Raw genomic sequence first — 12,801 nt, 5'->3', positions numbered from 1 at the left:
AACACAAATGTCAGCAGTCACTCTTAAGAAACACTTAGTGATAAAGACCCATCATTACATCATTTCAGTTATCTTAAACCCTGTCCTAAGGCCTTACTGGTCAGAAACCTGCCATAGAGCAGAAATGGCTTTTGTTAAGTGTGATTTGGAGGATTTCCTAATGCTGGTATTGAAATCAGACTGGTGTCGTTCAAAGCACAAAGACACAGAAGATGTATTGCCATATGTTAAACAATTTAGCCAAAAATATGTTCTTAATAAAAGTGAAATCATGACATTTGCATCCATAATAAATGATAAAATCACCACCTTATACAACACACTTACTTAAGATGAACTTCAGTGCACTGGCGCTGGGGAGCAAAGCAGGCAATTGCCCAAACCTTTATTTCAATTCCAGTGTGAAATTGTTTATTCCTCATGTCCCAGACACCTTGCACTGGTGTAGCAATGGCTTTATTCTGGAAGTGGAAGGTAAAAATTAAACATTAATGCAAAACTTGATTGATGCTAAACAAAAATTAGCTTTGCTTCTACTTCCCTCCAATTGGCAGGTAATCTATTCTCTCGGGTTATTCTCTCCCCTGTACAAACATCCACCTGATCTCATAATAATCATTTTATCACTGTAGCAAGACAGCTTCTTAGCCAGGTGAAAAATAAAGCTCACATTGTTCATTTTTATTGCTGATCATTGCCTTTGGTTGCATTTATCAGCAGCAAATAGGAATTATACATGGAAAGTAAGATTCGGTATGGAATGTTAACAAGAACCTACATTTCTACAGTGACTTTACAATTGCTCAGTGAACTTTCCAAGGAAAAGTTAATTTAAGTACTATGAATATTTTACACATCACTAAGTAGAGGGAAATAGTGGTTCACTGTCACTCACACAACTCCAGGAAAAAATGTGAAAAAGCTGAGAAAGGTAATCACTAATTCAGCTTGGACCTGCCCAACACTTATTTCTCCCACCAAGCAGATATCACTGGGATGGATTATCTGGAGGACAAGGGATGTAATAAAGCAGCTAAAGTAATTCTGGTGATGTTAATTACCTTAATAAATACTGACAGATGCTTTAGACAAGTTACCATGATGTCTTCCTTCTCACCTAGCAGCAACAACTAAAGCTTCTGGGCATTTTTCAGGACACACACATGAATCTGATATGGATTTTGCACAGTTGTGTGTGCTGTAGGAAATGCCTCCCCTACTATGACTTTCCAACATTCATCTGCCATTAAGTTCCCCCAACCTGCTGGTGCCAGAATAGTTCATGAAAGCAGTCCCCTAATCAGGGTCAGGCCTGGGGTACCTTAACCTGCCAGTGAAGGGAGGTTTGAGCTGATTTGCCTGAGTCATTTGAAGAATTTAAGGCAGAAAACTCAGGATCCTCTCCCATGATGGGTTTGGAGGCACCAGTCTGTTGTGCACAGGGACAGAATTATATTCAGCTGGCAATGCATGATCTGAAGAGGTTTATCAAAAGCCTCCACAAATGATGTTACCCCAGCTATTAAAGTTTTTCATCTTGCAATAAGTCAAAGTATGTAACTGATGAAAAAATCCTGTCTCTCAAGCTGTTTTTAAAATATATTGCAGGAGAAAGATTATGTCAGAAGGACCATCTGAAAAGCCATAGTAAAATAAAAACCTGTGGGGAAATATTCCAAACAGGAAGAGATGGGTCTGGGGAAAGACATGCTGATATAGATGATACCTCAAGACAACTGCCCTTAATACAGCTGCTCCTCCCAGAACATTCAAAATCAACCAGAAGTTCAGGAATATTTCAGCATATTTTCAAATATATACAGTGATAATTGAAACGGTCTTTGTTCTTCTCCATACACATTGATTTGAACCACTATTTGCACGCTGCTTCTTGCAACACACAATGAAAGAGTGCTTGAGGCAAAAAAAAGCATTTTTAACCCAGCTTTACTTTCAGAAATAAAACAGCAATTGAGAGAGATGCAAATTGGCCAATACATTTAAGGACTTTGAGACCCTAAATTTAAATTCTGAACAATACACCCATGACATCTCTCTCACTGCACACAATTCATTTAAAATAACCACATTACAGAGGCCATCACATCTGGTGCTAGAAGCCACCACAGACTGTACAGAAGCCAGTCCAGTACATACCCTGCCTCCATAGAGGATTGAGGGAGGCTGTAGGACTCTGCCAGTCACATCCGTCATTTCATCCTTGACCATTATCCCAAACTCTCGGACATAAGGGTCGGTGTTAAAACTCGCACTCCGCATCTGAAATGATAAAAATGGATAAAACCAAGCTCATAACCTGCGTGCAGTGCACAAACACATCAGTCAGTATCTGCTCAGGTTAAGCAAAATTAAGCTCATTCCTACACCTGCCTCACGTTTGACACAACGCTCACCAATTTGCTGATCTCTTCCTGCCGGTCCGGGGCTGATCTGGCAGTGGCTCGAATCATAGTGGAAGTTTGATTGTCAGTGAGTTTCTTTATGCATCTCTGTCCTGCCACTATGTTGCACACCTGAAATTTCCCCACAGAAAGAAAATTAAACACAATCCAAGTGTTTTTTTGGCTCACGGCTTTTCTTTCACTGACGCACTACAGAATTTCTCCAAATCTGGCTGCTCAGAAAACAGTTTGCCAACATTTAAACCCTTTTTCCCTTGGACCCCCTTCCTCCAGCCCCAAAATACAGAATTCCCTATGAGTTTACTTGCCTCCAGAGGAAGGTATGTGTGTTTTTGCTCCTGTCCAACTTGTAAACATGGAAGGTGAGGGTAGCGTAAAACTAATTTATGCCTGTCCTTAAAATACTGAGCTACAGTGCATTCAACTGTTTGTCCATTCTCCTGCTGAAGTGGGAACCTGTAGGAAAGCAAATATGGAAAGCAGTTATTACTTCATGCAACATGCTTCCTCTACAGTTCCTCAGTACACTTCTTGGCACAAGTTAAGCTTATTAAAGGAGGATGAAACAAAGCCCATATGATTAAATACTAGATTCAGATACTGATCAGTTATCTTTTTGTAAAAAGCTGGTATCAGTTTTGTTCCTTATATTACTTCCTTAAAAATGGAAATCACTGTCTCCATATTCAACTTATCTGCAACTCTCTGGTTGGTAGTTAAAAAGAAACATTTTTTCCAGAGGAAAAAGATATTGCAAATAAGCAACATCAGGAGGCTGATCCCAACTGGCACAACTTTTTTATTCCAGTTGAGGGAAACATTAAGTTACAAATAAGACACCCTGTCCTTCCAACTTTAAAGAAATCCATAAATGACAGAAAAAAAACAACCCACCCAACAAAAAAACCCTCCCAGATCTAAAACAGTGCAATTGGTTCAAATGCCATGATACTTACTATAGTATAAAAACAGAACAAAAAGAGGAGCAAAATTGGAAAAATACTTTGAGGTATATTTAAGGGTATTAACCAAAGAAAGCATAATTTTTAAAGGTAACTTTTCCCACCTCAGTAAGGCAGGCAAGATATTTTTCTAGCCTGAGATCAAACACATGTTTAAAAAGCAGAAAAATACTTTACGTTTGGTGACTTGCTGGTCGTCTGGTGACATTGCACACTCTGTACTTCCTTTTCATTTGTCCACAGTGTGTTATCTCCACCTTCAGACCTAAAAATTGGACAGCACAAATCACCATTTCTCCAAAATCAAAGTGTCAGCCCTAAACTGCTACACGAGACCAGTTGAACACATTCTATTTAGCCCCAAAGGGTAGCCCAGACAGAACTCAAAAAGCAATTTAGAGTCTTAAAATTCAAAACTCTTGACCTTCAGCCAAAGTTCAACACAGAATTCCAGAGACAAGATGAAATCCCAAAGCCCCCAGAGCTCACAGATGACACTGAGCACATTCTGCAAATTCCAGTTCTGTACCTCTAAGGAAGCCCAGAATGGGGAAAGGACAAAAAGGGCACACAAGCTCCTTGAAACAAAACCCCTTATTTATATTTTCTGTCTAAACATACAAGGTCTGTAAGACCTCAAGTTCTTGAAGCCCAGCCTGAGCTAATGAACTGGGGTGTGGGTGGAGTGGAATCCCCAAACAGCCTCTCTAGGAGCTCATGGGAACGAGGCCATGGTGAAGCAATTCAGTGCCTGATTATCCTTTCACAACATTTACAACCAATGCCAACTCAGGATTTATTTACACTTTTCTTGCTAACTTCTAGTTGGGCAAAGATAATTTTGTTGATGTGTTTTGAAAACACAAAAGGAAAGTACAGGATGGATTTATGGATTTGGTCTATTTAAATTTGCTTGCTTTCTGCCAGAAGTATCAGGCATATCTCCATTTTGCAGAAGAAGCCTTCGGTGAACAAAACCAGTAAGATTTCTTCCTCCTGTTCTCTTTGATTCAGTCACTACACACTACTGTTATTTACTTCCAGGAGAGTATATGCAGCACAGATGCCTAAGTATGTAAAAACACACTGGTAAATTATTAGTAAAATCTAAAATATGAAAAACCCAACATCTGTAATTGGAAAAATTTAAGACTGGGTAATTAAAAAAACATGAAATCCCAGTCTTTGTAAACATTTAGAAATCAGATTAGGAATTGGAATATTCTTGTCATGAAACTGGGATTGGTACTACTGATAGGTTTCATATGAAAATATGACATTTTTGTCTCCCAATAAGGCAACTGCTGTAGAAAATATTTAAAACACACAGTGGTAACAGACAGAATAAAACAGCTGTATATAATTTCTTTATTACCTTTAATTTCTTTGGTAAACTTTACCCTTTGGGAATCTGTCAGAGGTTTTTGTTGTTCTTCAATACTTTTGAAGTCCAGAACTTCACAGACAAACTCAATAACTGGCTGTGCTTTGTAAAATGCAGTTGCAGACACTGCAGACAAAAACATTAATGGTGTGTTACAACAACACAGAGGAAATTTTTAGGAAATCCAACAAATGGAACTAAATTTTTGCCTTCCCATTAAGGTGCAAAAAGAAACAAGAAAATACCTCCTAGTACCTACCATCAATATTTAACATCATTTTCCATAATGAAGGTCTGACTGACTGATGGAAGCCAAACCAAACCTCTCTGCCACCACCCAAAGGATTTGAGCACCCTTCTGATGCTGTAAAGAAAGATCTCCCCACAGGAGTATACCTGCAAGAAAGCAAATAAAGTCACATCAGAAAACTAAAGCAAAATTTGCAATAAAGCCATAACTAATGCAAATTATTTTTCACGAGAGCAGAGAAATGTCAGTGATTAACATTACCAATAATCTGAGACTCCTGGCAAGGCTCAGGTTACAGCTCTCAAAACCCAGCTTGTTACAGCAAGAAACTGCCTACTACTCAAGTTTAAATTTATTTTCAGAATATTCCTTAATATATCTACTAATTCCAACAAAAAAGCATTAATAACTTTTTATTTGTATTCTATTAAAACTTCAACTGTGCCTCCGTAAGAGAAGAAAAAAGTCCCTGCTATTAAAACCAATGTAACAATCTCTCCCCATATTCTGAATTACAGGCACTATGTGAGGGTAAATAAGTGATCTAAAAATTATTTCTGATCCATCTTTCATCTTGATAATTAACTACTGCAAACTTAATAGCAAACAAATCATACCCAGAGCCAATGTGTTCCTCTAAGCAAAGGTATCTGACATTCTGGGCTGTTTTCTGTGCTGTAAAACCTGATTAAAGTAATTTTATTTTTTCCTATCCTAAGTCTGAGGATAAAGTCAACATACTGTAAGGCTATTTAAAGTAATTTACATATACAAAACTCATTATCTGTTTAGAGCTTCGATATGGGAAAGTTCAGCCCTAATAAACTTTGTTCTTTGCTTTCTAACTGAATATAATTTGCACAGTGGTCTTAAGTGACTCATGCCACGGCAGCAGAATTAAGCCCACTATCTCTTGGGTGTGACTGAAAATGCTATAGGTTCCACTTGAAAAACAAACAAATAATTTTCAACTTTTTCTTTCCTATCAGAATAGCCACACAGGGTGACATTAATGTTCGCTAGCACTGTAACCTTTATACAAAATTTGCAATAAACATCTGTCCGGGGACACACAGGAGCATGGTAAGAATCTGTTTTAAATCCACCCTTACAAGTCTACCAAGCTCCAAGCACTTCCCACTCAGGGAGAGCCTCCTTCTCCAAGGCTACAGAGGAAAGAGGGAGATGGCAGAGCCCCCCTGACCTGAGTACACAAACATGGGGCCAGTCTGACACCTCTGGGGAAAGGTTCTCATGTCCAGGCTGGAGGCTCTGAATTCCACTGGGTGAGCAGGAAAGCACCGATGGCCTCACCTGAGCCTGCCACTGCCACACAGACTACCCAAAGAGCCACCAAAGCACCCAAGTCACACCTAAAGCACCTCAAGGGCTTCCCCTCACCTCATGGAAGGCAAGTGCCTCATCACCACATCCAGGGCCTGGATGGTCTCAAACGGGACACTCGGCAGCCGGCCAGAAAGGGCATCATGCAAAGCCTGCAAACTCACACAGGACATCCACTTTATAGCCACCTTAAATATCCTGTCCTTTCCTTCTCCTGGCAGTGTGACCTCCAGCTCCACCTGCAACAATGCCAAACAACAAACCAAGATGATTCTTTCCATTGAAAGGGGGGAAATCACAAGGGACAATAGATTCCTCTGAACAGCGCCACAAGCAGAGGAGGAGACAAAAAGCAAGGATGAAGTAACAGCACACAGTAGGTACAGCCTCTTTTTACAGCTCCATCTTCCCAAAGGGGTATTTCAGAAGCCTGGAGTGCTTCCCAGCTGGCATCTATCTCCTTTGTGAGGCAACACTGGAATTTGGAGGCACTTGTATCAACGGGGAGGTCTCGGCGAAGATCCCATGACCTGATTTCAGATCCCTAACACGTCCCAGTGCATCACTGCTCATGTGAGCTCCTGCATGACTCAAGTAAAGCATGGGATGTCACCACCTGCCAAGATTCATGAATTTCTGGTATTTGCTCTTGAGAGCACCAGAGTTCTTCACATGCTGTTGCTGCAGACACAGTTCAAACAAGAGAAGAAAGGAGTTTTAAAAGAGAAAAAGTAATCATCAATTGCCCAAACAAAACAAAAAACCCACAAAAGCCACCAAGCAAAAACTCTTACTTTTAAACTAAGAAAAGAAAGAATAAACTACAACCCCCAAGTACCAGTGATGGTATCAGATAGGAAACAGGGGCACTTCTTTGCCATGTTATGCTCTACTTTGATTTTTTTGTCTAAAAACAGTGGCAAACTACATCGTGGTAAATTACTTAAGCCAATTACTTGTAATTATTTGCAATGCTGATTTCTCCTCTTTCTTAAAACAAAGGAAGTCTGAGCACCAAAGTTTTTAAGCCGACTAAAATTAAGGCTTGTCTGAAGTGATCAGGAGGTCTGGGAGTGACTACAAGAAATAACAAGATCAGAGTATCCTTTGTGCTGGATACCAACAAAAACATTGCATTTTCCCCTGCTAGGGAGCTTGCAATTTAAATATAAAAGGCATCCAGTTAACAGGCAAATTGTAATTAGCAAAAATTATAGGTGGCTAACAGTAAACTAGTATCTGCCAGCATCTGGTCTCTTGTAACAATTTGTTTCTTTGGTCCAAAAATAGGAAGGAAATATAAAACACAAATAATAAGCCTTCCTGTGTGCCCCCAAAAATGGGTTGTCCATCTATAGCAGGCACACAGATTAATATTACAGCTGAATCTATCCTTCAGCACAAACATCATTCCCCAGGGAAACTCGAGCAGAGGAAGGAGCTGCAAAGCTGTGGGAAGCAATGGGAACTGAGTCTAATCCTGGGGTCACTGCTCTGAGTCTGGCCCAGATGAACCCTGCTGAAAGCTGTGCAAAGAAAGGGACAGATCTTCAGCTCACACCAGCTGGAAGCTTTCCATTAACTCTTTTTTCCACCACACTATCAAAGAGTCCTCAACTTGCAACTCATTTACAGCAGACAGAAGATGTCTGTCACACTTGACCTGTATTTTCCTTTAAACCTCTCCTCCAAATCAAGTTTCATCATTCCTGCTTGAGCAGCCTGGTCTAGTGGAAGGTGTCCCAGCCCATGGCAGGGGCTTGGAACAGGACGGCCTTCAAGGTGCCTTCACACCCCAACCACTCTGTGCTTACTCCCAATACTGGTAATACACAACTTATCTGATTATTAAACACTGTGATGCCCTTAATCCAAACAAACAAAAAAAAAAAAAACCAAAAAAAAAAGGAAAGGAAAGGAAAGAAATAAATTTAATTTTACTTCTTTTCCTCTCATGGTATCAATTTACGAAATTCCTTCATCATGATGGAATGGGAGATGAAGAGGAACCTATGTTGCAGTACCCTTGTCCCTGGTGGAAATAAAAGTCCCAGGATTGAAGAATTTCTGTTGCAGGTGCCCGCCTGCAAATACCAGTAAAAGTTAGCAGAGCTGTGACTGCTGGATTTGGCCCAAAACAGTTTTTGCTGCTGGGTCTAACTCCAAATGAGTTGAATTACGAGTCACTGCTAAAATAAGTAATATTTAAGTTATTTAAGTTTAAATTTGAAGTTATATTTAAACTTTCCTGTGATTTTTTTTGTTTTTTATTTTTTTATTTCTGTTTTGTTATTTTTTATTAATTAAATATCTCATCCTATTAAAGAAAATAATGAAAATGTCCTTAATTCACATCCCGAAAGTTCACATATACTTTTAGGCACTGCTAATCAGAATTTTTCCTCTCTCAGTAATATTTTATTTATATCACTCTGTACTTTTGAGGACAAATGAACATGCTTATGTTTGACAAAGTGAGCAAAATATGAAAAAATTAGGACAAAGTAGTTTTAGATGGGAATTTTACTATGTCCTTTACTATTAGGGATAAATCCTAAAGCAAAATATAAGATTTGTTTTATTCTCTATCCCCAAATTAAAAAAAAAAAGTTTACAATGTAAGGATGCTACCTGGTCAACCCACCAAATTGCTAAATCGCAACAGCACTGACAGTTTTGCAGCTAAGGGAGCTATATGAAAAAAATCATTAAGCCTACAGAAAGTTTCAAAGCTATCCTTAAAAAGAATAGGTCTTGAAGCTGATGTGGTCTGAGTGACTCACACAAATCAGTATTATCACTGTTTAAAAAAAATATAGATTAAACCTGACCATGTGTTTCTGAGGAATTCTTAGTATTTCTTCTTCTCCATAAATTAAATGTAACATCACATGATTATTTTATCATGCTCTGAGCATACAATGTACCTTTTCTCTGTTAATCCAAGAGCTTTTCCTTCTCAGGGATTCAGAGAAAAACAGATTAACAACAAACTGTGGATGTAGGAAAGAGCTCTGCTTCTGTCATGTGCAGAGTCTTTAGCAGTACTTCAGAAAGACAAAGTCAGAGGAGCAAGTGTGTGGCCACAGACAGGATTAACATTTTCCTTCTGGAAAAGGGAGTAGCAGCAGGATTTCTGTATTCATTTGTAATTACTGTTTTTCTAATAAAACACTAATGAAGATGTAGGTTAAGATACATCAGTTGCTTTTGAATCTTGCTAGCTGAGAAAACTTCAAAGTTCAGGTAAAATTAAATTCCAGCTTTTAACTGTAGAAGGATATTTTGAGGGAAACGCACAAGTAAAGCAGGAACTGAATACAAAGCTGCTATTAGAGGTGACTTGGGTTTGCTGTGTAGAAAGAGGAGACTTTTAATATCTTCCTACCTTGATAGTGTCCTAAACACTCCTTTCTTCTCAATGTGTACAAGTAAAAACTAAGAAAATATGTTAATATTTACATATTCTATATCTGTCTAAAAGGTCTAAAAAGATGAAGAAATTAAAGAGCGAAAATAAGGTACACTAAGGAAGGAATGAAAAAAGATTTGATAACCACAAAAGCCAAGAAGTATATATATATAGAGCAAAAAGTTATAAAAGAAGCAGAGCTGCCAGCAAGGACCAAAAAAAAAAGAAACCCAGAACAACCACAACCAAGAAGAGATGAGGACAGAGTGCATTAATTAACTTAAAAGAGCAACAGGAGGGGAAAAAACTTTCTGCAATTTGGTGTCAACCCTCTGTTTAGCATTAGTTTTTCCACTACTAATGCATACTGCCAGTCAATTAAGATCTTCCACAGAGATTAATCATTGTATGTTCATGAATCTTTTCAATATGATCCTAAATGCAATCAGATGTGCAGTGAACTTGCTACATTTGTTATGTACAGAACAGTAAAAAAAAAAAAACCAAAAAAACAAAAAACCCACCAAAGAAACATAATCTAATTATGGTGGAGGAAAGTCCTAATACCTACAAGCTTTATAGTGGCTTAAATCATGCTTAAACCAATTTAGCACCATGTAAAAATTTCCTTCATTAAGCTAAATTTCCCCATGTCTGTTTTAAAACAGCTTAAGATTTATCTCTATTAGCTCTTTCCTCCAGGGTAACGTTAATATATGTACAGCAGAACAACTGACAAAGCCCTAAAACCATGGGAAAAACTGGAGTTTACTGAAAGTGAACCTAGGTGTGAGCCACAGATGAAACCACCTGAAACTACCTCGTGCTAAACTCCACCACAAACACTCAGTGACCACCCACTCCAAATGATAACTGCTCTGGCAAGATTGGGAATGGATGAGATAATTTCTTGGATGAGATGTTCCTTCTGTGCCTATGCCTGTTGACCAAGCAGGACTCCATTCCTGATGTTTTGGAGTTTAAATCCCACACACGCTAAAATATACATGGTAAAACCAAAGCCTAGGGACAGTGTGGTAGCAGAAAATGCTCTTGATGCCCCAGTTACTCTGTGTCTGTGCAAATGAACATTGTAACCTACACCTGGGAAAAGGCTGACTTGCAAAATTTTGTTAACTTTGTCCTATTCAAAATGGTTATCAGAGCAAGAAGGGTCAACTTGCATCTTACAAAGTCTCATCAGATCTGAGGATTTATTTGACCCCTGTTTATCATGTATAAAAAAAACTATTTCTTATTTACCTCCACATATTAAATGCAGAACTTCATACTTGTCATAATATATATTGTCAATCATCCACAACTTCTAAAGTATTACAAGGCAGCTCTGCACATATCCAGAGCTGTTTAAAACCCTAAGATACTCTCACCAAGTATCCTTCCACCTTTGACAAATACTTTGCAGTCTTGTCTGCTAAATCTGTGGGAACTGGAATACTGTATGTGAAAGCAAGCAGAAAAAAAAGCTAAAACTTTTAATGATTCCTTTATCGTTTTCCCAGACATTACTTTATCAGTTATTGAAATGTAATTAACACCAGAGTAGAGACTGACCTTTACTGCATGGCATTCACTTAAACAGATTGGGAGGAAATAAAAATTACACATATGAGATTAAGAGCTTGATTCAGGTAGAACTAGTAACTATGTCAAGCATTGCATAGCCATCCAATGAGACAGCAAAAGAAAGCCTGAACTATTCTACAGCAGCTGAATTTCAGAGGACCTGAATGGTTCCAAATTTCCCCATTTCTCTGTATTTCTATTCCTCCCCTTACATTTTATTTTTGCCTATGTAAATTGTAATCAACTCCTAGGAGATAGAACAGTCCTCCCCTGTAACTGCACCTACAGCAGAAGGGAACTACTGCAGTACCAACCAGAATGACTGTGCCCTCCCTCAGGGACTCACCTGAACAAAAAAAAAAAGCACAGAAAATTCAATCTCCTGTTAGATCACAGATGCATAGGCTAAATTATTTTCTAGGGCTTGTGTGTTAGCATGTTCCAACAGAGTCCCTTCCACCCCAGCAGTCAATGGGCACAGGAGCAGCCACAAGCAGAGCCCAAAGAGGTCACTGCCCCACCGGGAGCTGGCAAACACAACCGCAGTCCTCTCCAGCTGCCCTGGGGCAAAGATTGCGTGTCTTAACCAGTGCAGTGAAGATTAATTTGGCTCTCAGTCATCAAGAATTAGGGAGGAGAGGTTCTAACATAGGCAACAGAGAGATGGAGGAGCTTCTTCCAGCTACTGATAGCGAGAATAAGCTTAGAGTGGGCCTTGATGAGATTAGTGAGGTGACACAACAGCTTCTTGCTGCCCAGAACAGTTATTTTCCCTCCTGTCCCACACTCAACTGTGCTCTCACTTTCTCCCTAGTGCCAGTCTGCAGACTGTCTGCTGTCTGGGGGAGCTGATCCAGCTTCCTAAAGTAGCAGAAACCACACCAGTGAAAGAGAGAGGGGAATGAAGGGATATAAAACAGAGTGACCACTGGGATAGCAACAAGCTCACACTTGTGTCCTGGCAAAACACACCCTGAACAGAGTGGCAACAATAGAGACATCCACTCCAGAAATTGAAAATCAAAAACAGAAAATCAGTTTCTATTAGTTGTTAGAAATACTCTGCAAACACCACATTAAAATCTCTAGAATTTTTTCTATTTAAAACTTACTTTATCTCTTCCAATGGGAAGTGGCATAGCTGTATAAAGGTTTTTTCTTCCATCAAACACTGGTTTGCGATCCCCGAAAATCTGGGTTTTAAAGTGCTGAACCATATGCTCCACTATTTCTCTGAAAATGCAAAAAGATTAAGTTAATCCAACTTTTTACTTTGAATGTTAAGTAGCAGACAAGTACTAACACTAATATTTACCAACAGAGGCATTAGGTAAATGAAAGAGTTGTCCACTCCTTTCTATTAAAGGCAGGATTTGTTTGACTGATCTGAACTGAAAGCAACTTTTTCACAGACTAAACTGTTTTCTTAAAACTGCTAT

General features: G+C 38.9%; 1 protein-coding gene across 2 annotated transcripts in view; it reads right to left on the bottom strand.

Annotated features, from left to right (window-relative positions):
- The window catches only part of AGO2 (argonaute RISC catalytic component 2), a 57,042-nt gene that overhangs the window by 23,352 nt on the left and 20,889 nt on the right, over positions 1–12,801 (bottom strand). Inside the window, exons 3-11 of one of the 2 annotated variants that reach the window (XM_014255251.2) lie at positions 12,475–12,595; positions 6,421–6,605; positions 5,029–5,165; positions 4,761–4,895; positions 3,563–3,650; positions 2,732–2,879; positions 2,415–2,534; positions 2,158–2,280; positions 328–461 (exon numbers count right to left, since the gene is read on the bottom strand). In XM_014255251.2, the coding sequence (XP_014110726.1) occupies positions 328–461; positions 2,158–2,280; positions 2,415–2,534; positions 2,732–2,879; positions 3,563–3,650; positions 4,761–4,895; positions 5,029–5,165; positions 6,421–6,605; positions 12,475–12,595 (1,191 nt within the window). The remainder of the gene's footprint in view (positions 1–327; positions 462–2,157; positions 2,281–2,414; positions 2,535–2,731; positions 2,880–3,562; positions 3,651–4,760; positions 4,896–5,028; positions 5,166–6,420; positions 6,606–12,474; positions 12,596–12,801) is intronic. The other variant, XM_005516886.3, reaches the window with a different exon arrangement.

This window comes from Pseudopodoces humilis, chromosome 1 (genome assembly GCF_049639895.1).
Source record: "Pseudopodoces humilis isolate 2021_Gansu_Grassland_sample_001 chromosome 1, ASM4963989v1, whole genome shotgun sequence".
Taxonomy (NCBI): Eukaryota; Metazoa; Chordata; class Aves; order Passeriformes; family Paridae; genus Pseudopodoces; species Pseudopodoces humilis.
This window is presented reverse-complemented; position numbering and strand designations above follow the sequence as displayed.